This window comes from Equus caballus, chromosome 5 (genome assembly GCF_041296265.1).
Source record: "Equus caballus isolate H_3958 breed thoroughbred chromosome 5, TB-T2T, whole genome shotgun sequence".
NCBI classification, from domain to species: Eukaryota; Metazoa; Chordata; class Mammalia; order Perissodactyla; family Equidae; genus Equus; species Equus caballus.
In genome coordinates, this window is record NC_091688.1 from 13,845,680 (window position 1) to 13,872,162 (window position 26,483).

Genomic DNA, 26,483 nt, shown 5'->3' on the forward strand with positions numbered 1-26,483 from the left:
ATTTTTGCCTTTGCATTTATTTTTTAATTATGTAAGGCTGTTAAGTAACTAAACGGTAAAGATTATTACATCCTTGTTTGTAAATTAAGAACATTAGACATAGACATTACCTTCCCTGGTTTTTGTTTTAAAGCTTTAACCTTCTGAATAGAAAGTAAGTCTATAAACCATAGATGGTAGAGTTACTACAAACACACAAAATTCCTAATTACAAAAGCCTTTTTTCCTTAGCTGTAACTTATACATACAACATTAATCAGTACCATGGAGGCTTTGAGAAAGTACTCTGGAGAAATTAACCAATGCTTGGGACAGTGGCCTCAAACATTTCTACTGTGGTATAACATCCTGGGTAACCTAAGTAGTCTTGCCCAGCTAAGGGGGGCATAGCCACTCTGAGCTTCATGCTTCTGGAAGAGCTTACATTTTTCTGCAAGTCAGTCATACTAAGTATGCTTAAATTTTCAGTCTTTACCACAGAATGCTACAAATCAAAAGATAGTCTACGACACCCCACCACCACCAACAGATTACCTCTGGTTTCTCATCTGAACCACACAACCAGAAAATTATTTCAGTGACTCTTAGTCAGTTCTTTCAAGGATTATACACAGCTAGTGCCTTTCTAAATACATAGAAGAGGTGTTAATCTGTCATGTGTAATGGATACATTATAGCATTAGAGTTTGAGTCTCTCATGGAACACTGCTTCTGAAAGTCTGATAGACAATTCAGCTGGATACATAAGGGACGTGTTAATCATCAATTTTATTGAGAACCAGAATTATCTCTCAAATAACTTTTAAATCAATCTAAGCTGTTTTGGATGCTCCCAAATTCATTCATCTCGGTTTTTTCTTTAGCTGTTTTAAAACTTTCTGTTTTAACTGATATTCTGGAGAAAGCTTTTATATTATAGCACCATTTTTTTTTTAATATAGATTCCATCCTTTCTACCTTTCCTCTAAAGGCAAAAATTGAATTTCATTAAGCTTTTTATCCTTAGGTTGAAGGAATACAAAGGGAAAGGAAGTGTGCCATGAACCTCTAAGAATTTCATAATTATATTGGTCTTAAATTATGACAAATCTGATAAGGAAAAATGTTGTGCTTATGTGCATTATCTGATGGTAGGAAAGTTTTTATTAACATAATGAATTTGAGTTATAAGTAGACATGCAAAAATGTTTTATGCTATTTTATTTTAGATATGCTTGTCATTATATTCCTATATTGCAGAATAAATCTAGCAGCAGTAATATTAGAATGAAAAATTAATATGTGGATATTTACCCACAAATAACATGGTTGTCATTTTATGAGCACAGTTAGAGAATTTATTTTTAAAATATAAAATTCAAACGGTAATTCTGATGTTTAAAAAATAGAATAACTTTTGATTTTAGGTAGCAGTGATGGTTCTGAACTAAGTGAAGAGACCTCGTGGCCTGCTTTTGAAAGGTAAGAAAAATTGTCCATTTGAACTGCTTTGAGTTTATTTTGTCTGTCTTAAAGTATATGATAATATGAATTTTAAGAGATAATGTTTATTACATATCTCTATGGAACTGTTTAAGCTTCCTGCTGGTAGTAGAAATAAGAAGTTGGTATTTAAGTCTGGAATTGAGTCTTATCTAGCAAATATATGTTTATTTGGTGGCTTGACACATGTATTTGAATTTTAGTACATTTAAAAATAATAATAACCAGTTATTGTTAACTTAGCTACTAATGTGTTCAAAAGTAAAATTAGGGCTGGCCTGGTGGCATAGTGGTTAAGTTCAGTGCACTCTGCTTTGGTCGCCTGGGGTTCACTGATTCAGATTCCAGGCGCAGACCTACACCACTCATCAAGCCATGCTGTGGTGGCGACCCACACAAAATAGAGGAGGATTGACATAGATGTTACCTCAGGGACAATCTTCCTCACCAAAAAAAAAGAAAAGAAAAGAAAAATTATTTCCTTTAATTTTAGTTCATTGAAGTAATTTTAAGGCATTTAGTAGAATTGTCAAATTTATTCTCTGCTACTTTTGAGGGCAGAAAGACTTAGTAAACTTTAAATTATGCTATAAAGAAAGCAGCTTAAAGTTTGAATTTAAATTGCCATTAACTAAGAATTTGCACAGAGCACAGATTTATACTGAAGTACAAGTCATGCTCCCTTCTCCTTTCTTTAGTGCTTTAAGGTATGATAGCTGTCATCTGCCTGCAGCAAATATCATGCTATATTGATCCTCCAATATAAGATCTCCTTAAAAATGTAACCAAACTGTGCAAATAATTATTTACTAAATGTCCGTTAGGACTTTTAATGTTGTCTATGACCATTTCAGTTCTGCCATTTTTGTACTTGACTCTTGACCAAAATAATTGCTCCCTTTTGTATATAAACTGAGCAACTTTTTCTAAGCGACAAGAGTGTCATTTAGATTGAATTTTGAGCATGATATTAAAATTGATGGAGTTGAAAATATTTAGTAACCTAACTTCTCATCAATAACTTTTTAATAAAAAAGTTATACTAACTATACAGTTGAAATTAAACTATATTTGAATTTCTTAGTTTCATTCTGTTTAGTTGGAAAATTATATCTTTGTTCTTGATGAAACTTCCTAAAGATTTCTCACCACTACATGATTAAGATTTTACTCATAAACTCAATATTTCAAAGTCCTTTTGAACCTTTCTACTCTAATTATTAGTGTTCCCAAGTTTTGTTCTCTTTGCTTTGGGGGATCCTTAACAATTTGTGTTTGCTTATTATGTTTCTTCCAACTTTTACTTTCAATCTCTTTATTTGGGTTTGCCTGAAACAGGAAAAACACAAGAGTTGCCGCTGGCCTGCTGTCTGTACAAATAGTCTTAGTTCTTTCGCTCTAGAAAGAGCATGATACCATCAGATGTTGATTATAGAGTAGATTGTAATCTTTAGATAAAAAATATTGGTGAACAAAATTGTTTCTCAGATTGCATGAGTTGTAAGTGTGTAACCATAGTGGTGCTGTGTTAAATAACGCGGTCTTATCCCAGCAGGCTACTTTTGAAGACAGTATTTAATGATGTTACCTTCACATCTCAAAACAATATTTTTCTTTTATGACAAATGTTTTGCTTTGCAGACATTTGCAGCTAATAAAAATCTACTCGTGCCAAGTTTAAATCAGTGACTCTTGGAATATTTTGAGAGCAAATTAATGCTGCCCAGCAAGATTCAGACATGAAATAATAAAAAGTGGATAAAGAACTAGGATATAAAATACTTCTTATGAATAGTGACCTTGAAAATAGCACTCTGACTGTTAAACATGCCATTTTCTGTTCTTATTTCCTGGAGACATCAAATATGTTGCTGCTTAAGTTGCTAACAATGCTTTTTGTTTTAAATATCATTTATCAACAGTACTTCTTTTGGCTTTTCCCAGGCAAAGAAGTATCAGTGATTCAACGTGTGCGTGTTTATTTCCTTTGTTTAAGTATTACATGCCATTTTGGATAAATATTGACTCATAGCATTTTTATCATTTATTGGCTTTATCAGTAGAAATAAAATAATGCCTTTATTACTCAGTTCATCTCTTTTATTAGTTTTCTTGCATTTAACATAAAGGATAGAGAGGAAAATAAGGTATTCAAGCCACATTGCTTTTAGGTGTCTTCATAGGGACATATAATAAAAATGAATTATTTATGTAAACCCGGGTATCATATTTAAACTAGGATCCAAGAACCAGAATAGAAACAAAAGGATTTTTGAAATATTTTTCAGGTTTTGATAGTATTTGGTTGTAAATAGCTCTTTAATTATTTTAGCAGATTTGTAAAAGCGAATGTATATATAAATGTATGGTATGTACTAAGCATCTATAAATGTTTCTAGAGTCAATGGTGGAAGAAAAAATTTTTATAGTGTGTGCTGCATGCTTTAAAAAAGAAAGGAACAATCAGATACTATCCTTTTGTAGGATTTAGAAAGTTAGATTACACAAAGAAATTATTATACTGTTCTAGGTATTGATGATGATTGTGTGAATAAAAGTATATGTAATATATACAATTTATAATGGAATCCAACAGGAACAGATTATACCATTCTCTCGGCCCGGTGACACGAATGGCACGAAATGGCTATCGAAGCCACATGAAGGCCAGCAGGTACAATTCCCCTGCACTCAGGGGTCACAGAACTCCCCTCTGGTGTTGGTGATTGGCTTACATGGGTGTGGTCTCACATCATATCTGTTCTTTCTCAACTAATTGGTTTAAAAACTAAAGAAATCCCAGGAAAACTTTCTTTGCAAGATTCAATCTAGAGATAAATTTGAACTCTTCTTTCTAATCCAAGAGCTGGTTGCTAAAACTTGCATCTTTATGTCACATTTTTAAAATAATTCCAAGTTGGTAGCCTGTTAACTACCCAGGTCTTTCTAATGCTTCTCTTAATGGATGAGCAATACAAAACTCTGCTCGTCATTCAAAGGCTGCAGTCAAAGCATTTACTCTGCTAGCAAGTCTACATTCAATTTGTCTTTTTTAAGAGTTTTTCAGATAAACTGCAGATTCTGAATTTAGACATCTGTTTCATTAAGTAGTATTTTTGTATTTAAACTCCTTTTCATTTGGTGGTTGTTCTAGTTAAACCGGATCTCCTGCTGCACTGTATCAGCTGCAGAGGAAACAAGGATGGTAGATTGATTGAGGGCTGGAGGTTAGTGGTGATGGGGTATTAACCAATTTGTAGCACAGCAAAATAGCCAACTTTAGAAGAGAACTTTGTCATTTGATGGTGTCTAATCTCCTTGTGTATATCTCCCTAAATATAAATAGCTGTATCATGAAATTTTAGTGGTTTTTAAGTCACTTTGAAGACACCTAAATAATCATTAAGGGATAACTAGCAAACTTCATTTTTCTTGGCTGTTGTAGGAATTCTCCAGGTCATGTCAAATCACCAGAGAATGACAGATTTTTTGTTAGTGTGTGTGTATGTTTTAATTGACTTTATGTAGAAATTATTCTTGTTTTGAATATAGGACCTTAAATCAGTTGGGGAAGGATACTTAAATGTTTGTTCTTTTGTGATGGTTTTCTTAAGATATATGAAAAGGAAATCTTCAGTTTTGAAGTGCTTCCTTTCTTGGAGAGCTGTAGGCTATAATCAAACACTTATGCATTGACAGTATTTTAATGTCATTAAAATTTATTGCAGAAGGCCAATTTTTTAAATATGTTGTTATTGCCTTTATTACTTTTTTCACTTATTTTAGAATTAAATTAAGCATGGATTTTCTTTTTCTTTTTTCCTTTTTTGAGCTTCTGCTATTTTTGTTTTGAGTTTTATGTGCTTAAATACTTTTAACAAATAGAATCCTCATTTTTCCTACCAGGACTTAAAATTTCTAATGGGGAAAAAAAGTTTGCAGCAATGATGCAATGTGGCACATTAAGAAGAAGGAAAAGTCTTAAGTCCTTAATCTTTACTAAATCGAACTATTCTATATTTTCTAACTTATACTTGTTCAAATATGTAATAAAGTATGTATTTTTTAACCGTCTGCTGACTTTAATAACTTGATTAACTTTTGTGACAGCTTATGAATTTCAGATAATAAACCTTTATAGTCAGTGTCTTCTCATTCTGAATACAGTAACAAAGTTGTAAAATTAAGAATAATTACATTTCATTTAAGTACCTCCTTGACAACTACTAAACACAAAAGCTCTTACCTGTTCTTTTTTTGTTTGTTTTATTATTATAGTTCTGCAGAATCAGAAGATTTGGCAGTACATTTATATCCAGGAGCTGTTACCATTCAGGGTGTTCTCAGGAGAAAAACTTTGTTAAAAGAAGGCAAAAAGCCTACAGTAAGATTTTATTATATTTTAACATACCTCTAAAAATATGCAAATACATAGGACCCTAAAATATATGAAGAAAATTGAAATAAAATCAGATATATAGTACATTTGAAATAATTTAAAATATGCGCTTGCCTCACCGTGTTTCTTAGTTTAGATCTCAGGGAAATCCTCCCTTTAGGGAGTTTGAATCAAGGTTCTCCTCTACTTCTCTTTGCTCCCTGATATAGTTCTTACACAGTCATTTCTCAGAGAACCTCAAAATGATATATTGTTAAATGTTTTAGTAATGAGTTTAGGAAAAATAAAGAATAGAGAGTAACAACCCTAAGAAATGGAATTCACCCAGTTCTGTCACTCCTAAGTTGTTTATTTAAATCTCTAATGCAGTTTTGTGTTCCTACATAAAATAGAACCTACATATTAAATGTCCTCCAAACCATAATTAATTTTTTTAAAAAAAGCTTAGTGGAACAAAGCTTTTCACATGTAATGTGGAACTTTGTTCCTTCTCAACAGCAGCACAGTAGTTTGACTACTAATGAAAAAAGGGTTTTTTTTCTTTTCTCAAATGTTATAATTTATCTAATGTGGAATAAAAACTTTGACATATATCCACACTTAGAGCTTTTAAAGATATGAGGGCTTCTTAAACTGTAAAAACGGTTTACATCTAAGTCATCTGATTTTGCTGCTTACATTACAGTAAACCTCAGGCACATACGATCAGGAAGCTACACCAGGCCAGCTAGTGAACTCAGAATAGCATGTCAGTGGAGGCAGTACCACACCTATTGCGGGCCAGATGCCAGAAATAGATCAGTGAACAAGATGAGGCAAAGTACCTGGCTCACGGAGGTGACATTCCAATGAGGAGAAATAGAAAATAAGTGCTTAAAATAAGGTAATGGGGTGGAGAAGGAAAGGATCAGGAGAGACGTCACCATAGCGAGGCATTTGAGCCGAGGTCTGAATAAGGAAGGAGCGTTAGCCATGTGAAGCTCTCCGGTTCAGAAGACAGGAAGGCCAAAAGTGAGCACTGAAAGTAGAGGCGGTGGAGGAGAGAAAGGCCGAGATTGCTTGATGGTGTAGTAGATGTGATATACGAGAGAAAGAGTGGAAGTGAAGATAGCTTCTGGGTTTTGGAGTGAGCTGGGTGAATGTTGGGGGTACTTACTGAAATAGGGAAAGTTTCTTTGAGAGGGGGCAGGAGAGTCTTAGCCAAGTTCAGTTTTATATGCTTATTAGACATCTAAGTGGGGATGTCATTTTGGCTTTTTAAAAAGTCCCATTCAAAAGTTCAGCAGAGAGGTGGTGGCCAGACATAAAGATTTGGGAGTCATTAGCATACAGATAGTGTTGAAAGTATGGGACTGGGTGAGATAGATTATGAAGAAAGTGTAGCCAGGGAAGGAAAGAGGGCTGGGGCTGGAGCTCTGTAGCATTTAAAGGACTACTATTAGTGTGTAGAGGAAAGCTAAGGGATTGCTAGAATAGAAGCCTAGCAAAGTATTTCAGTTGTGTCACATGCTGCCGAGAGGTTGACTATGATGAGAACAGAGGCTTTAGTAAAATGTCAGTGATCAGTGACCTTGACAGCAGCCGCCTAATTGGAAGAAAGTCGAGAAGAATATGGGCAAAATAGAAGTAAAGTCAGGAATTAGAGACAACCTTGCAAGAAGTTATGCTGTGTAAAGGAGCAGAGAAATTGGATGGTGCCCGACAGGTCAGGGGGTGGGTCAGTGGAGGGATTTTCAAAGATGAGAGTACTGTTAAGTCTCATTTGTATAAGGATGGTAGAGGGAGAGAAATTGAGATGCAGAAGAGAGACGAGTAAATTGCAAAAGCAAATTCCTAGAGAAAGTGAGAGAGAGTAGGAATCTAGAAGCACACTTAACTATTCTGTTGTAGCAGGAAGAAAGGCTGAGTATGTGGGTCTACACATAGGTAGGTAGATGGAATTGGTCTGGGAACGTGAGGTAGTCCTCACCAGATTTCATCTATTTTTCTTAGGAAATATGCAATATCATCAGGGGGTGGAATATTAGAATTTTGAAGAGAAGGTATGAAATAATTGTCTCCAGAGAGAGAGTATAATGACTTGATTGGGTAAAAGTGAAGTACTATTAATTTCTTTTTGAGATTGGAGGTCATAATTTTATCAGTTGGCACAACTATGTCATTTCTCCAACAATACTGGGTTACTGTGATGTGGTGCCAAGTAATCATATGGTCAGGTTTGTTTTGTTTTTTTTTTTTAAAGGAAATGGCGTTTGAGGACGCCTGTATTTTTTTTTTTTAAGAGTTTATTTTTCATTTTTCTCCCCAAAGCCCCCCGGTACATAGTTGTATATTCTTCGTTGTGGGTCCTTCTAGTTGTGGCATGTGGGACGCTGCCTCAGCGTGATTTGATGAGCAGTGCCATGTCCACGCCCAGGATTCGAACCAACGAAACACTGGGCCGCCTGAAGCGGAGCGCGTGAACTTAACCACTCGGCCACGGTGCCAGTCCCGTATGGTTAGGTTTATCTAGGGTTAAGGTTATATCAGGAGAGAAGGACAGTGATATTAAAATATTTGGAGGGGAATGGTTATAGTGCTGGATCATGCAGTACAGGCTTGATATGAAGACAGGGGAGGGCGGATATGGGATGAAGAGGCAGTGGCAATACTAGATAATGTTACGAAGTGATAGGATTCTTGATGAAGTCAATAAGCACTAGTAGAGTATATTCAGTGGAAATGATACAAATATTTGAGATAAAGATGTCAGAAGTGATACAACTCTAAAGCTAGGCTAAGATGGCTGAAGTAGAGTAGGGCTAAAGGTCGTTGGCATTAGGGTTTCAATAGTATATTCGTGTGTTTGTCCTCTCCAGGTAGCATCTTGGACAAAATATTGGGCAGCTTTGTGTGGCACACAACTTTTTTACTATGCTGCCAAATCTCTAAAGGCCACAGAAAGGAAACATGTAAGTATTCCTCCTCTAAATTATTAGCATAGTTTCATAGCCTCCTCATGATTGTAAAGAAAGTAATCCTAATGGAATGTAACTCTTTGGGGTTTTTCCCCCATATTCTAATCCAGAAGTTCTTAAACCTGTTCCTTATATGAATATTGTAATGGAATTATTTTTATTTAGTAAGACCATTTCAAGGAAGGTCTTGGAATAGCTTCCATATTGTGAAGTTTCCTTTTTGATTGCTATTTTTCCTTTGCAAATGTCAAAACTGCACATTACACATATTTATCTCGGCATCAAAGCCTTCCCAAAGGTGGGTTTCTTGTTCAGAACATGCTTGAAAGCTGTTGCCTTGGAATCTTAATTCCTAATCTGTAAAATGTGAAAAATTGAGATTGTCACCTAAAGTTCTTTCCACCTCAATTTGTGATTGAGTGATTTTCCCAACAGTGAGGGGAGTAACAGCTACTATGATTACTATGGTCCACTTTCTTGTGCTTTATATTACTTAAAAGAAGTCTCTCAGTGCTCTTTTCTTCAAGTGTAGAATCTTTCTAGAAGTCTTTTTTGCATGCTGTTTTGTTTTTGTGTGCCAGTGATAGAGTCTTTGAAAGGAAGGATAATTTTCCGTGTTACGTTAATAAACTCCCTTTGACAGGAGTTTTATTTCTAAATTACGTATTTGCTGGGGAATTAAGTGGTTTACCATACTAAAGAAAGGTAAGCCACTAAAAAAATGTGTCCTTTTACGCTCTTCTTTGTTCTCACACTTTTAGCCCTTTAATAAAACTAGAGGTGTAGAGGGCACATTTTTGGTTTAAATAAATGTGGAAAGTGCTGTAAAGTAGCATCGTCTTCCCTCCTTGTTGGCCACACCCACACGCTGTCATTGGCCTGGGTTTCATCACTGCCTTGCTTTTCTTCAGAGTTTACCATATGTTTTCTTAAACAATACATTGCTTCATTTTTTAACTGTACCTGAAGAGAACCATATAAATTCTTAAGCACTGGCTTTTTTGCTCACTATTATGATATAGTTGGTTAGCTATAGTTTAGCTATAGTCCTTGCATTCAGGTAAAAGAGTATTTTTTTGTATTCGGTCAAATTGACTGCTCACATACCGATCAAGTTACACAGGTCAGTTCCAGTAGAACGTTTTGTGGAGTGATTGCCTCTGGTTAGTGTTGCTGTACTGGACGGGGAAAAAAGGGTGATGTAGCTGATTAAATCCTCCGTCTTCAGATGTAGTTAACTCTTCACATAGTCACCTTAAGACACTTGGTTGGATTTCACTTAGTTGGTGATTATAAAGAAGTAGCTATTCAAAATGAAAGGTTTTTTGTTTTTTCCTATCTTTAATTAGAAACAAGCCAAATTAGGGAACTGATAGGATAACTGAATTTATCTAATGCATATGTTAAATATCTTTTTGTGTTTAGTGTTGCTGCTTATACATAGAGAATTAATGACAATAGCTTGGGTTTTTAATTATATGAGGTCTCTGACAAATAACGTATATGAAATGTTTAGAAATTAGAGCATAGTGGGTTGTGAGGAAATCAAATTGAATGCCAAGGAATTGCACAGTATTTCTGATCTTTTTTAATTAAAACTGTTAAGATTAAAGGAAGAATTATAAGAACAAGATAGAGGGTATAGAGACAGGTCCATGTTTATATTTAGTATCAGTTTTAGTATAGAAGAGATAGCGCACAGAACTAAAAGCAGTGAAGGAAAAAATTTTTTAGTTGTTTTCAAACAAAATTAAAGTGCAAATTTGAAGAAAATATTAGCTGTGTATAAGCAACAGATATAGAATCAAATTGTATTATATAAACGGCACCGCCTATGTGGTGTTCTTGCCAAAAATTTAACCTGAATCTAATCATGAGGAAACAATCAAATCCAGATCGTGGGACGTTCTACAAGACAACTGGCTGGGATTCTTAAGACAAAATTTGGCAGATGTAGTGGGATAGGGGACAAGAGGACTGCTCTAGATTAAAGATCTTGACAATTAAATGCAATGTATGCACCTTGGTTGAATCCTGGAAGTAATTTTTTTTTAAAGCTATCAAAGTCGTAATTGGGACAATTGAAGAAATTTTAATATGGACTTTATATGATTGTGTTTGTTAAATTTCTTAGATATGATACTTACATTGTAGTTATATAGGTCTATATTCTTAAGGAGATACATGTTGAAATATTTAGAGTTCAGTGTTATGATGTCTGCAACTTACATTTAAATGTTCAAAGAGATCACGCAAATGCCAAATGCAGGTATGTGGGTAATTGTAGCATTTTTTTCAACTTCTCCATGGTTTCAGCCTTTTCAAAATTAAAAGCTGGAAGAGAAAAAAAGTCAGTAATGAAAATATACCCGTTAATATGTGTACATAAATGCAGAAGGAGAAAGTCTGGAAGCCTACACATCTGTGTCCCATTACTCTCTCTCCTTCTCTGCCTGGGAGGAGGCAGAGGAGGCTTGGGACGGTGGAGTAACTGGGGAGAGAGGAGGGGACTCTTGTTTTGTTATGTCTGTATTTTTGAATGTTTTAAAATGAAAACTTTAGTTTTTAAAATATTTTTTAATGAAAGTATATTTACTGTAAAAAAATTTGCAGATATGTTTAAACTTATCACTACATTGATAATGAGTAAATTAATATTATTTGATTAGTTAAATTTTAAAAGCCAAGACTAAACCTGAATAAGAAACCTGTAACATATATAAAGACCTTCCACAACTCAATAAGAATAAAACAGAACGATAGAAAAATGGAAAAGGGAGATAAATATAAGATGAAATATAAATGGGTAATAAACCTGAAAAGATATCAACCTCACTAGTTATCAAAAATGCAAATTAAAGAGGATGGCTTTGTTTGTTTGTTTATTTACTCTTAGGCAAAAATTGAAAAGATTGATATATGGCATTGACCACAGTGTATGGAAACATAGACTCTCATCCACGGTTGGCAGAAATTTAGATTGGTACTGTTTTGTGGCAGGCAGTCCCTAGTCAGTATTTAACTTAATAGTAACTCCTTGTTTGAGAATCTATGTGATGGAAATCCTTGAACAAGTGCGCAAAGATATCTGTAGAAGAATATTCTTGTAATGTTTATAATAGCAGAAATCTGTAAACACTGAAAATACTTATGAATAAGGAAATATTTACTAAGTGAAAAACACAAGTTAGAGTATAAATATACACCTATTACTATATAAAAACCAACAGCAACAAAAAAGTCTTTGGTAAATGCGTAGAGAAGGGTCCAGAGGGCTACACTCCAAATGATGGTGGATTCTGGGGAGTGGGAGCAGATGCAGCTAGTAGTCAGGGGGCATTTGCCTTCTACATGCTTCACCCCTCTGTATGAGGGCTCTTATATTACTTGAGTTGCTTTTTTTTTTTAATTGAAAAAGAAACAATTGGCAGAAAGCTTTAGGGTTAGGAAAAGAATATTAGAAAATCATGCCGTCCACTTTGACATAAATTATAAGCTGTCAAATCAGCGGTTCTGTGGTATTACCAATTTCATTCTTCATAGTATTAAAACTTCTTACTTCCTTTAACTTTCATTTTTGTAGTACCCATGTTAAAGTGATGTGCTGTATCATTCTTTTTCGCATTTTAAAATTGTGAAACATATACATACAAAAGAAGATATGTAGTGTTCATGCACATTTTAAAGAACAATAAGTAAAATGAACACCTATATAGCTCTCCACTCAGCGTGAACAGAATGTTACCAGAACAGCCCAAGTCTTCCCAAGTAGTACGCTCTTCCTTTCATCTCAGCCATACCCACAGCCTATCACTGTCCTGAATTTCATATTAATCATTGCCTTGTTTTTGTTTAGAATTTCACTGTATATATTTCCTTAACACATTGTTTCATTTTTGAACTGTACCTGAATGGCTTCACACGGACAGTGTTCAGCAACACCTTTTTTGCTTAGCGTTGTTGAGATTCATCACTGTTGACGCATATAGCTGTCATTTATTCCTTTTCACAATTGAGTAGTCTTCCATTTTATGAATCTGCCATAATTTAGTCATCATTCGTTGATGGATATTGGGTTTGTTTCCAGTTTTTTGCTGTATCTAACAATGCTGCTATGAATATTTTTGTGCATATGTACTCTAGGTTGTAAACCTAGGAGTGCACATGTTCAGCTTCACAAGAAAATGCCAAATTGATTTACACACTCACCAGTAGCATCATGAGGTTCCTCAGTGTTCCACATCCTCCCCAGACTTGTTATTGTCAGACTTTAATTTTGGCTAATTTAGTGAGTATGTATGAAGTGGTACCTCATGATTTTAATTTATATACCCCTGACTGCTTAGTGAGTCTGAACATTTTTTCATGTTTATTGGTCATTCCATAAAATGCCTGGATAAATATTTTGCCTAATGAGTGATATATGGTTTCTTACTAATTGGTAAAAATTCTTCATATATTCTGGATGCTAATCTGTTAACAGTTGTGTGTTGCCAATATCTTCTCCCAGTTTGTTTGACTTGTTTTTTTTCGCTCTCTTTGTAATGTCTGTTAGTGAAGAGTTCTTAATTTTAACGTAATAAAATTTATCTTTTTCTTTATGGTTCTTTATGGTTTTAAAATCCTCTCTAACCTGAGCTCATTAAGATAATCTCTCATTATTTTCTACTATTAGATTGAAAGTTTTGCCTTTTGCTTTAAAATCATTGATCTCCTGAAGTCAGAGGGGGTGTGTGTGTGAAGCAGGCATTCATTTTCATGATTTTTCTGTGTGGATACTAATTTTCCTGGCACCATCTATTGAACAGTTCATGTTCCTTCACTGATCTGAGAGCCCACGCTTGTCGTATGAATTTGCATCTTATATGCGCAGATTGCTTTCTAGACTTCCATTGCCCTGTTGGTCTGTCCCTGTCCCGGCAGCTCATGGTCTCAGTTACAGTAGCTTTTTAAGTCTTGATGTGTAGCAGGGCACGTCTGCCTAATTCTCTTCAGGAGTTTCTTGGCTATTTCTGGTCCTTTGCTCTTAGATATAAATTTTAGAATCAGCTTCTCAAGTTCCACATAAAACCCTACTGGAATTTTTATTGAAATGATGCTGAATCTATAGATCACTTTAGGGAGAATTGACATCTTTCTAACATTGAACCTTTTTCTTCATCTCATGGTGTTTCTCCATCGATTTAGTTCTTCAGTGTCTTTTAACTGTTGTACTTTCCTGTATGTCTATTATTAGGTGTATTCTGAGGTACCTTTCTTACAAATGACTTTTGTATTTCTAGTGTTTAGAATTACAGTTGACTTTCATGTTGATCTTTTCCAAGCATTCTTGCTAATCTTTCTTACTAATTTAGTAGATTGTGGTGGATTTTTATATAAATAATATCATCTGTGAGTAATGGCTTTTTTTTTTTTTTTTTTGAGGAAGATTAGCCCTAAGCTAACATCTGCTGCCAGTCCTCTCTTTTTGCTGAGGAAGACTGGCCCTGAGCTAACATCCATGCCCATCTTCTTCTACTTTATACGTGGGACGCCTACCACAACATGGCGTGCCAAGCGGTGCCGTGTCTGCCCCTGGGATCCGAACTGGCAAACCCTGGGCCGCCGAGAAGTGGAACGTGCGAACTTAACTGCTGTGCCACCAGGCCGGCCCCCTGAAATGGCACTTTTATTTCTTCTTCACCTTTATGCCTTTTATTTCTTCTTGTTATCTTATTGAGCTGACTGGGTGTTCCAGTTCAGTGTTGAATGGGAGTAGCAATAGTGGGCATCCTTGTCTTGGTACTAATTTTGAAGTGTTCTTAGCATTTCACCCTCGAGTGTATGTGTTGCAGGGTTTGGGTTTGGGGTTTTTTTTTTCTCTTTCCTGCTTTTTTTCCGTTGGTGTTTGGTTGGTTGGTAGATAGGCTTTATTGAATTAGGAAGTTCCATTCTATTCTTAGTCTATCCCAAATATGCATTATATTTTAGCAGATGCTTTTATTTTGCATCAACTGAGTTGATCATATTTTTTTCTTTTTTAATCTGTTAATATGGTGATTTGCTTTAATAATTTTTCTGAAGTTGAACTAACCTTGCTTTCTTGAAAAATTGATTTCTAACGTTAAACCAGCCTCACATTCCTGGGATAAATCCAATTTGGTCATCGTGCATCAGCTTTTTTATATACTGCTGGATTGTTTGCCAATATTTTATTTAATATTTTTTCATTATGTCCGTGGATGTGTTTAAACCTAATTTTCTCTTCTTTCGTAACAGCGCTTTTTTCATTTCTAAAATGTAAATTAAAAAAAAAAAAGAATAACTGGAAAAGTAACAAGCATGCTACGAGCACCCCTTTTTTTGAGAAATATAAGAATACGTTATTAAGAATTGCCTGATAGCCCTGCTGGCTTATGAAATCATCAGGTTTAAGACACTACCCCTATTACATTATGCACCTTCAACTTATACAATGTTGTATGTCAATTATATCTCAATAAAGCTGGGAAAAAGGGTAACACCTCTGTTAAAATCCAAGTTGTTTTCTTTACGGAAGGGGCGAAGGGTAGCACGGTGACAGAAAAAACAACTTAGATGAATTTATCAGATCCGCTAACAAATCGTGCTCAACAAGGACCGTTAGGTTTTGATGAAGAATTGAAGCTGGGAATGGTCTTGAGAGTAGGAGACTGTGTAAAGAGGGCATGCCTCCATGGAATTGAGTAGTAAAAGGCCCTGAGCAGGCCTGACCAGCATGAAGTCAAAAATCTCCTCTCTCGCTTGGAGAAACTCAAAATTCGCTAACACTAAATTTTTCCTTAGGATGAGCCATAAATTTTGTGTTTCCATCAATTATCTTTTTGTCTCTCAGTTCAAATCAACATCAAATAAGAACGTCTCTGTGGTAGGATGGATGGTGATGATGGCTGATGACCCAGAACATCCAGATCTCTTCTTGCTGACTGACTCTGAGAAAGGTGAGTCATTAGAGTGACTAGAGTTTGAGGTACTGTGTATACATAACTTTGCGTAAGCCAGAGCCTGGTTTAACTGGAGTACTCTACTGGGGGCGTAGTAGTAGAATTCTATCTCTTGGGAGATGTTTCTGTCACATAATAATGATATCAGTATTTTCAGATATCAATTAATAATATATTAATTGCTTATTTTAATAAGGTTATTCTCTTTGCTGCATGGGAATAAGCTTGAAATAAAAAGGCCAAGTAATCCCTAGAAGGCTAATAGAGAGGAAAGGAAGGAAGAATCTATAGGCCGCTGTTACTTTAGAATCTCAGAGATTTGCCGTATGTGCAGTATCCCCTTCAGTTATGCCCTGAAATAAATTGTTGCTCTTAAGTTCTGAATGTGACAGAGGTTTTTCTTTAAATGATTTTTTTCCACTACTTTTAATTAAATTAATTGGTTATTTGACTCAAATTGCTTTCCAAATAAGTATAATTTTAATTATAATACTTTGCTTACAATATATGGAGACATTTATGAATAAAATTCTTGGCTATTGACAGAGGAGTTTTTAAGTGAGTGAGAGGAGTTGCAGGCTAGGCCTGTAGAGTCGCGTCGCACCTGCTGACTGCTTCGCCTGCTGTGGAGCCCGGGCGGGCCTCAGCACGGGGCCCTGGGTGATTGCCGCTCTTCCTCCATCACAGCGGCCGGGTATTGATAAGCACCACAAAGAAAATTCTTTCATACCTGCCCAGAATCCTCTGCTCCAGCAACTCACAACTCAAATGATAGTATATTACCTTTTATTGGCTGTACAATTATATTTACCTCTGTTTATTCAGAATGTATTTTATATTAACAGATATTCTACTTTTAGGATGTTATGGTATTTTAAGTAAAAATTTAAGTAAGCACATATATTGGATGCAGAAAAAAATAATAGTAAATTAGTCTTGTTTTGAGATGAAATTGATTGATTTGTTGAGTAAGGACTCTCTACTCAACATTCTCAATTCAAAGCCCCAGGCCCCCAAAATCCCAAAGGCATTATTCATAAAATTACTTTTGAAAGGAGATCATTTTCATTGGCTTTACTTAACAAATTCTTTGTTTTCCTTCAGTTTCCTTAGTGTGCTTGATAGAACTGTTTCATAGCAGCCAAGGTTTTTATGAAATCTGTACGAAGGTCTTTTTCAGGGGAGGAGAGAGTAGATAAATGACAGCTATGGCCAGCTTAGTTATAGGTACGCCTTCTATTCAGATTGATCCCATGTCTGCATCTTAGTTCAGCAAGGAAAACAGTATTATTTGAATAATAAAACATTTGGCAAAGGAAAATGGTTGCTACTGAAAGTGAAAAAGGTCCTCGAGTTTTAAAATCTCCAAGAAAAGCTGTATAATGCCTGAACGTAGACCAGGCTCTTGAGCCATAGAATGCAGTTATAAAGGAAAGAGACAGGTTCAGTAAGAATTGGGAAGTAAGAAGACTTAAGTCAATGAAAAAAGGGAATAAAGCTCTACTTAGGGCAGCCTCCAGTACGTGAATCCTTTCTTTTCTCAGTTTATTACCTTAATACATATAACCATATAAAATATCCTTATTATGCGTCACTCTTGAATCAGAGTCAACGTAAGGTCTGCTAAATACAGCACCCCAGACGAATTTCTAATGTCCCAAAAGTGAAAAAACTACCTCCTCAGATTTTCCCTGAAAGCCCTCATAAACCTGGAAATCTGTAGGAGTTTTGACAAATGTAACTAAAGACTAGAAGCATCTTGATGTTTCCTAATTAATCCTTAATCACCTTAAATAGCTAATGTTTAAGTGTTAAACATAGTAAAGAATTTTGGCCCATAAAAGCTTAATATTAACATCTACTGATATTTAGATAATCTAAGTAGTATTGAGAACAGATATTCTGCCGTCTCATTCACACATACAAATATGGAGAAACCAAACAATTTCATTTAGATATACCTTACTGTAAAGAACATTTAAGGAGACAAATAAGATTACTTCTCTTCCAATTCATAAGCAGCAAAACAGTGACTTTCTCAATAAGTGATAGCATGTGAATGTGGCATAGAGCACTCTTCTTTTTATTTGTATTGGAAAATCAGGTGTTAGAGAGAAGGATTCTGAAACTAAGAACTCTAGGTATGTTTTATTTTGCTCTTTGATACCTGGCAGAATTATTTTATGTCAGAGTCCTTACATTTTTATTCTTTTCCCCTTGCTTTTGTTAATTTTAGGAAATTCATACAAGTTTCAAGCTGGCAGTAGGATGAATGCAATGCTGTGGTTTAAGCACTTGAGTGCAGCCTGCCAAAGTAACAGACAGCAGGTGAGCCTTTCTCCTGATCTTCAGAGTAGACCGTAACTCGGGAGTATATTTAAAAAGGTTCCAAGGAGAAGTAAGTAGACTAATTTTCTGAATGAAGTGAGGAGGTGGTATTTTGTCTTTTTCTTGTTGACAGCGGTCAACAAGACATGAAGTCCACGTTTTATTGAGGGAGGTGGGCAGTAAAGAAGTGAACAAATGACAGAGTTTCGGAGTGAAAACTATATAAAGAAAACAAAGTAGAATTATGTGCTATAGATGATGGGGGTCAAGACAAGTTTAAATAAATGAGTGAGCAGCAAAGGTCTCCCTAAGGAGATGACACTGACATGAATGACAATAAGGAACGGCCCTGTGAAGATCAGCGGGAACAAGGGCTCTGGTAGAGGGAACAGAAAGTGCAAAGACCCTGCAGCTGGAGTGAGCTTAAGGTGTTCAGGATAGGGAACTGTAGCCATGTTGGTGGAGTGGAGTGAGAGGTCAGGGTATGTAGCTCTAAAGGGGGTAAAACTTAGACGGCACTTGAAATCAGTAAGAATTAGTCTGCTTCGTCTTTGCTTGTTCTGTTGACAACTTGATGCGGGTTCCTGTGTTTGCAGTGAAACCCAAAACCATATGGTTTTTTTTGTTTTTATTTTGCGGAAACAAAGATGGTCTAATTCAAAGGCTTCCTCAGCTGCAAAGGAGAATGCATCCATAGTGTTGTTTTCCCAACTCTGTTGCAGATTTGAAGTTGAACCACGAATTGGTAGAGTGGGCATAAGATAAACATAACTGAAGTTACAGAAATTTCTGTAGACGTTTTGTAGATCAGTTTTCAGTTGAATATATTTGAAAACCATTCACTTAAGGCACTGAAATACAGAGGTATGCCATAAGTGTTATCAGTAGCTAATTTGAATAATATACCATGTGAGTTATAAAGCTTATAAAATTTTGTATTTTTCGTCCCATGATATCAGGACCTAAATTATTACCCCTTTTTTGGTAAAGGGAGAAACTAGGGCTCAGAGATGCTAAATGACCTACCTCCATAGGGTCCAACAAGTAAAAACTGGTGGACGTGAGACACAGTCTTCCTCCTTTAGGTCCCTTCTTTTTAAACCATTTAAACAAGACCCATTGTTAGAGTGGGTCTTGTTCTCTTATAATTTTTATTTCAAATGTATATGAAAGACTAATAGCAGTATTTGGTACCATTTTTAGCAGCCTCCATTAAAGACATGAAATGCTCTAGTGCAAAAATGACTGTCTTGCCCTTGTCAAGTTAGTGTCTAGGACACAATGAAAGAAACAGACCTTCTTTTGCCTAGACTAAGCTTTTCAGGACTCAACTCCATGCGTATGTTTTTTTAAGTGTAGCTTAAAGTGTTCAGCATCATTTTTTAAAACTCTCAAATTTCAGCGTTAATCTAGACAGTGTGTGTGTACCAGCATGGGAGTTCAATTTCTTTTACTGTATTAATGGAACTTCTTGCTGCACAAATCAACCAGATGTGTATAAATGGTTTTTGTTCATTTGTTTCTATACTTGCAAGAATCAGAGTAGTAGCAATTATAAATAGAAGCTGTGAAATTTGAAAATTTTTAGAAGATTCTAGTTGACTCAAATTCAGCACCTTAAGCATCATTCGGGCAACTTAGGAGGAATGAAACTTTTACCTTATTTAAATATGTGTTTCTTATAACAAGACCTGGGAATTTACACTTTAAGCACGTGGGCGTTTGTATTGTATTTGATTTACAATCTAGTTATGATTACATTGTCAAGTAATTTTTCATTCAGAAGCCAACACGTGTAAGAGATTCATTTTTTGTTTTAGTATATGAGGTTTTCAGAAAAAGATTGCTGAAGGGTGAAAGCTGTTGTAAAGGACAGAGAAATGCACACTGACGTGTGAATGTCTGGCAGAGAGCTGAGGGCACAGCTTTGGAAAACTGGTGGTAACAGTTAAGAGCATTTTGGTTTTGGTTTTTTTTTTAATGTGGTGAAGTCGTCTTTAGTCTTTGACTAGAAAACTCATCAACTAATTTTAAAAAACAAAATAATTCATATTTCAAAGAATTATTATTGGATTTCAGAATGATAAGAAGTCAGGTTAAATTTGATCCAGTCTGTAAGTGGCAAACTGTTATATAACCTATTGATTTTTTTTTTTTTCCAAAGTCAGGAAGTGGGAGATCAGAATTTATCTAATGATGAGTTTATTCTTTCATACTTATTTTCATGATGATTTAACAAAGAAATTCTTAGTAATGTTTGTTATAAAATTATCTGTGCTGGATTTAGAAATTTGCATGTAGGAGTTCATTGTAATACATATAATGAGAAAATAAACCATGACAGGTGTGTTTGTCTAGAATCTCACCATACTGGAGCCATGCCTATTCTTTTCTCATCCATTATTCACTCAGTGAACATCGACTGAGCCCCTGTATCAGATAAGAAAGATACCGTTTCCACTCTCTCCCATCCAGATTTCAATTTACTGGAAAGAGTATCCACTCATCTCAGTGATTTTTCTCTCAAAAATATCTAGTGTGTTTTATTCACTGTTCATAAACAATTGCAGGACCTTGTATCAAATTCCTTTTTAAAAAGATATTTAGGTCAAAAATTTTAATATTTGGGCTTACGTAAAGTAAGAAAGAAAGGTAAGAAATAGTACTTTGAAAAACAACTTTTAGATACCATCAGTTTGTATTACTTCTATTTTTTAGGTTCCTACAAACTTGATGACTTTTGAGTAAGAGCCTAAGAAAGAAGAGGTGAACGGTTGCTCCTCCGTGAGAGTGAGGACTGATGTGAACCACCCTGTGCCAGGAAGAGCCCGGGGCGGCGCAGCCTTTGGAGTTCTGAACCAAAAAGCACTAATTTCAGGGAATGAAGTGAAAGATTCCCAGAGAACAAATTGGAGTTGCAAACAAACTGCCATGGACCCATGCTTCTTATCTCTGAACTGACCTGTGGAAACCACTGCCTTAAAAGAGTGAAAGGAAAACCAACACGAAACACCAAATAGTGTGTGTGAATCTTCTGGCGGTGCTGTGCTTGGAGTAGACCGTAGCTCATTTGCATTTCTTTTAACTTTGTACTGATTTTGGAGGGGGGAATCGCCTTTTTTAGATACACTTTAAAAAGGAAAAACATATTTCTTATGGGTTCCGTCAGGAGCTGGTTTGAACTGAGGCGTAAAGATGCTCTAACCTAGTGGGATTCTACCAGCAGCCCCTGGAAGGCTTGTTCAGCCTCCAGTAGTCGCAGCCTCGCTCGCTTCTCCCAGCGCGAGTGTAGGAATTAGACGTGTTCGTAATGTGAGTTGTTGGGGTTTGTTTGGGATTGGGGAGGGGGGTGCGGTTGTTTTGTTTTGGGCGAGGGGAGATTTTTTTAAACACTAAACTTCTGAAATTTAGTACTGTATGGGGAACATTATTTCCTGCAGGAGGTATAAAGGCTGAGTGTTCGTATGCCAGACGCTTTTTTCAAGTGGGCTTCAGGAAGCATGGCCGCTGTTGACCAGGTTTGAGGTTGAGCCTCTATGTGAGTTCATTGTTGGAGCACAGAGCTGCGTGGTAGGAACTGCAATCCCGACCTAAACTTTCCTGAGCTTTTACAATAAGTACATTTTTCACGTCAATAGATTATCCCTTCTGCTGGTCACAGGTGATTTTTATCATCAATGTGATGTATTAAAATTTTTTCAGGATATTTTCTTTTACAGTGTTTAACGTGCACATTGCCAGTTATTTTTTATTGTTATTCATATTCATTTTTTTCTTCAATATGAGATTCCAGATCACATTTGTTAGAGATTCCACGTGTATATGTATGTATGTATTTTATTGTAAAGCATACAAAATAATTTTAAAAGGGAAAAAGGTGAAAGATTGAGATTCTGGGAATTTTAGGTATCAAAACTTTCCTTCTTACACAACTTTCCTTTATTACAAAACATCTTTCTGAAAACTTACTGTAGGTCTCTACCACAAAACCATGTTTTGTCAGTAGTTGACCAAGCAGTTTTGTGAGAGCTCTTCTATGCAGTAACAGATATAACTTCCAAAATAAATGTTGAATTACGAAAAGAAAAAAGTGTTTGAAAGTGAGATGCCTTAGAATTTTAGCAAAAAATGGCACTTGGACAAAGGCTACGTGTTAGGTGTTGTAAACTCATGAGGCATCGTAATTTTAGCAGTGGCCCAGAGTAAGATGCTTTTTGACTGATGTCTTCTAATTCTGTTACTTTAGGCCTCACACAAAATTTCTCATATTTGTATTCTTAGAGAATTTTATACCTTTTTTTCATCATAGGTATTTCACTCTTAAATCTGTGAAACTTAAAAAGAAAATATTGCCCACAGAATAATTAGCTAAAAATCTATCCAAGGGAAAATAAAAGAGCTTTTTCTGAGTACTAAGTTTGTAAATTTAGTTTTCTGTTTGGAAAGGATATTAAGAGTTCAGATATTTCTCTCATACAGTATAGTTAAAAATACCATTATTTCTGGGTTTATGAAAAGTGACATGGGCTGGAGAAGGCAAAATGTTGCCTGTACTGGATGATTTTTCAGTTTATGACCTCCCAAGCTTAACCCACGTTGGGTACATAGAAAGACACCATCTGCATAGCCAGCAGTATTACTATGTAGACCTTGCACATCTTACTTTTATTTTGCTTTGTTTAAAAAATTCCTTAATTTGTTTATTTCTCTTCAGAAATGTATGTGCTTTTTAAAAAATATTGTGGTTGAGAACCCTGTGGATTTTTTACTGTTGTTATTTTGTTTGTCATAAATAAGCTAAAATAGATATGTTGCAGGTTAACCATATCTGTGGAGATATGCAACTGGAAGTCAGAGCCTGACATGACACAGTTTTGCCAAAGAGAGAGCTAAACTGGAAGATGTGTTTGATATTTTCAGCTGTAAATGTTAATGGGTGCTTGCACAGAGTGAGAAATAGTGTTCAGATTTGGTTAATAGTTCATATGTATAATTGTGGCCTCTGACTGAATGAAACTCTTAACGTCACTGTGCAGTAGACGTCGCCCTTGTTTTTCTGTCTTCAAATTCGTCCATTCAAAATCTTAGTCATTGCTTTTTAAGATTATTTTAGCATTTGAGGCAAATGGAAACCAGTGAGAACTAACATAGTATAGGTGAGCTTTTTATCTCTAATTCACCAAATTATATCTAATAATAATTCAAGCAAAGAAAATATGTCACCAAAATATATTAAATATTTGGGTAGTTTATTAGGTAGTGTGAAGATGAAGTTTTTGTCCTCCTATTAGGTCTACCCTTAATAAATTAGTAAATTAATGACTTGAAATCTGGACATTTCCATCAATATTAAACTCATTTGTTTCTCTCGTAGCCAAGAAGAACTAGTTAGAAATTCCAATATAATTTAAATTTAAGCTAGTTTGTGATAGGATAAGCATAATGATTGGCATATGATACAGCCTGGTATAGTAGTGTATAATACTAACCAAAACACCATTTGAGGCGCATATCATTTTTAACAGTTATGTTGAACATGGAAGCTTATTTTTCACATGGGGGTAGCATGACAGCTTTTGAACTAGAACTATGAAAGTAACTGTGTAACGACCTTCCAGAGCACTGTTTTTGGCTTCGTGCTCCTTCTGTGTTTGGGCGCTGCTTATTTTCAGAGGTATTATTTTTAGTGTAACCTCCAAACTGTAGGAATTGAAAGAACTGATCAAACACACTTTCCTAATCTCTTTTCTTCACTATGTAAATATTATTTGTGTAAACATTACAAAAAGGGATCCAGACAATTTGAGTATTTTTTTTTCTCCCTAGGCATGTGCTTCAATGACAAATTTGTTTTCCGTGTGGAAAACGCCATATGACTATTGCACTACCTTCTGTATGACTGTTTCGGTATTGGATCTTTCTGTGTGTCAAGAGTTGGGGTGTCCATAGCTGCAAAGTTTTTGTAAGTGGCTTTATTCCTCCTCTAGAAGATTTATAAAGGAGCCCAAAGAGCACTATTGTTGCAGAAGGAAAAATGTTTACAGTGTCTAGTGTATACACTCCACACGTTAGTTGAAACCGGGGCCCTCTAAGAGCAGCCTCGCCTTTCGGTCTCTTGGGATTCCTAGAATTTACCTGGCCAAATGACTTGAGCAGAAGTCTTTTTTTTTTTTTTAGGTTAGATCTGTAAGCTATATGCCTTTACTACTGAAAACAAAGCTATAGGACATTGTATTGATTGGAAATCAATAATAATGGTAGATTTAGTCCATCAACTGTTTAAAATAATATATCCTCTATGGATTTCCTTCCTGTTTTTGAGGCGCATTCCTTTATAACCAGTTTTGAAATCACCATGTTATCTTCTGCAAACAAGGGGTACCAGTGTTGCTTAACGGAAGATGATCTTTAATGAAAGGAATCGTCTGCTTCAATGGCTTTTGAAATAATTGGGTCCCTTTTTGAAAATGAGCATGAATCTCCCTGTCTCTGGTGGAACGGTAGTACTGCTGTTGCACGAGTAGATGGTATCAAGCAAGGGTGAGGTTTGTCTGTCTTTTTCAGTGATCTTGTAGGGTTTGCTTTTAATTTCTCTCTTCTTTTGTATTATTTCTTTCAAACATAGTAAATTTATGATTTTACAACCAGAATGGTATTCTGTTTTTTCTAAGCTTGGAGATACAAACATTGTTATTTAATCTCATCGATGATAATAGTTTTCCCTGTGAAGTCAACCTTTCCAAAATGATTCAAGTACTTTTTGGTTTCGCCTCCCTAAAAATGGCTTGTGTCTAAAGTGACCATTTGTTTCTATTTAGAGGATTCTAATGAAGGAGATCTGTGCATGCAAACTCTTAAGCTTTATTGAAAACAATTGCATTACACCGGTGTCTCAAGTTGTAGTGTGGGGGAAATTTGGTCAGTGCCTTATCAATTCGAAGACCAACTTTAGGGCATCAAGTGTGACAACCGTTTGCCCTCTTTCTCCTCTTATTTCAGGAGTGTGTGCTCTCCCTCTCGCCACCAGCTTACTCTTTCTCACAGCAACTCCCAGAAAGTCTGTACAGATACCTCTGGTAATGGTGCAGCCCTCCTTGGCGCTGAGTCTTTTTAGACAAGTTCCCTCCCTGCTCCTCTCCTCCCAGGGTAGGAAATTAAAAATAAACCCAGCCAAATAAACTCTTAAGAACAGCTTTGAAGAGCATCCATCTAGCTGAGTTTATTTTTATTTTGTGTTACTGATGTTGTTTTGAGCATAGATTTAATTATAAGGGCTTTCAGAAAAATCCCTGAAAGAGTACAATATAGCCAGAAAGATTTGTTTGGGCTTTATTAAAACTACTAAAATCTTGTAGTGAGAGTCCTTTTGTCCAGAACATTCTTATATTTAAATAAGACTCAGAACAAACAAGCTTAACCTACCAGTTATTGTTTATTCGGAAATATTAGCGCAGGAAAGTGAAAACAACTCCAACATATAAATTATGGACAAGTTAAGAGACTAAACAAGCTTCCTCAGTAAAAGCATAGCTTGGCAAGATTTTGCTGCTTTGAGATGATTGCAAGATCTGGAACTACTGTTGTTCAACTGAGTCAAGATACTGTTTTCACGTTTTTTAAAGGGCTAGTGTGTTCCAGAGCAGGCAAGTAGACACAGTCTTTAAAGCCAGATGAAAAGTTAACTGGTCCTTGAGGGTCATTAGCAGAATTTCAGTTTTAATTCTAGTCATTTGGACTACAAAGTGGTGATGGGGTTAAAGGAATACATAATTAGAGTGCTTTGGGATTGAACTTTTTTTTAACAGACAAGCAGAAAATTTCATAAGTATTTTAGATTCCAGGTAACAAGTATTGAGTTCCCCTGAAGATATCACCTATTAGAACTACTCACAAATATAGCCCAGTAATTATTGACTCATTAGGTCTGATAGAGTAGCTGATAATAAGTCACCAGACTCTCAAGAATTTCTACACCTGGATTATTGACAAATTCATTGTTTTCCATTCCAGCCTACTCAAGGTGGGGGAGAGGGGAGGGGGGACATCCTTCATGATGTAATCTAAAGAAGATAAACATCTGTGGGGATAAATATCCAATGATGATAATGTACAGGGAAACACAAGCCATGTTTGTTCTCTTTGTCCCGGTTAACTTGAGGCACTCCAGCGATCGCAGCTCCACTGCACTGTGGCCTCCCTGAGGCAAGTGCAGCTTGGTTCCTCTCTCGCTTTTTGTTTCTGTTTAAAATGCAAATGTGAGTGTGAGATCTTCAGTGTGTTTGCATACGCTAACTTAAAATGAACTTAAGTACCGTTTTCTGAAATATTTCTATTGAAATAAATTACTTAAAAATA

At 35.6% G+C, this 26,483-nt stretch overlaps 1 protein-coding gene across 25 annotated transcripts in view; it reads left to right on the forward strand.

The window, feature by feature from the left end:
• The window catches only part of RALGPS2 (Ral GEF with PH domain and SH3 binding motif 2), a 156,108-nt gene extending 129,625 nt beyond the window's left edge, over positions 1 to 26,483 (forward strand). For 13 of the 25 annotated variants that reach the window (XM_023640617.2, XM_023640619.2, XM_070267770.1 and 10 more), the window contains 7 exons: positions 1,407 to 1,461; positions 4,079 to 4,156; positions 5,761 to 5,866; positions 8,740 to 8,832; positions 15,692 to 15,797; positions 18,037 to 18,128; positions 20,847 to 26,483. In XM_023640617.2, the coding sequence (XP_023496385.1) occupies positions 1,407 to 1,461; positions 4,079 to 4,156; positions 5,761 to 5,866; positions 8,740 to 8,832; positions 15,692 to 15,797; positions 18,037 to 18,128; positions 20,847 to 20,876 (560 nt within the window). In that variant the 3' untranslated portion in view covers positions 20,877 to 26,483. The remainder of the gene's footprint in view (positions 1 to 1,406; positions 1,462 to 4,078; positions 4,157 to 5,760; positions 5,867 to 8,739; positions 8,833 to 15,691; positions 15,798 to 18,036; positions 18,129 to 20,846) is intronic. The other 12 variants (XM_023640622.2, XM_070267785.1, XM_070267773.1 and 9 more) reach the window with 1 other exon arrangement.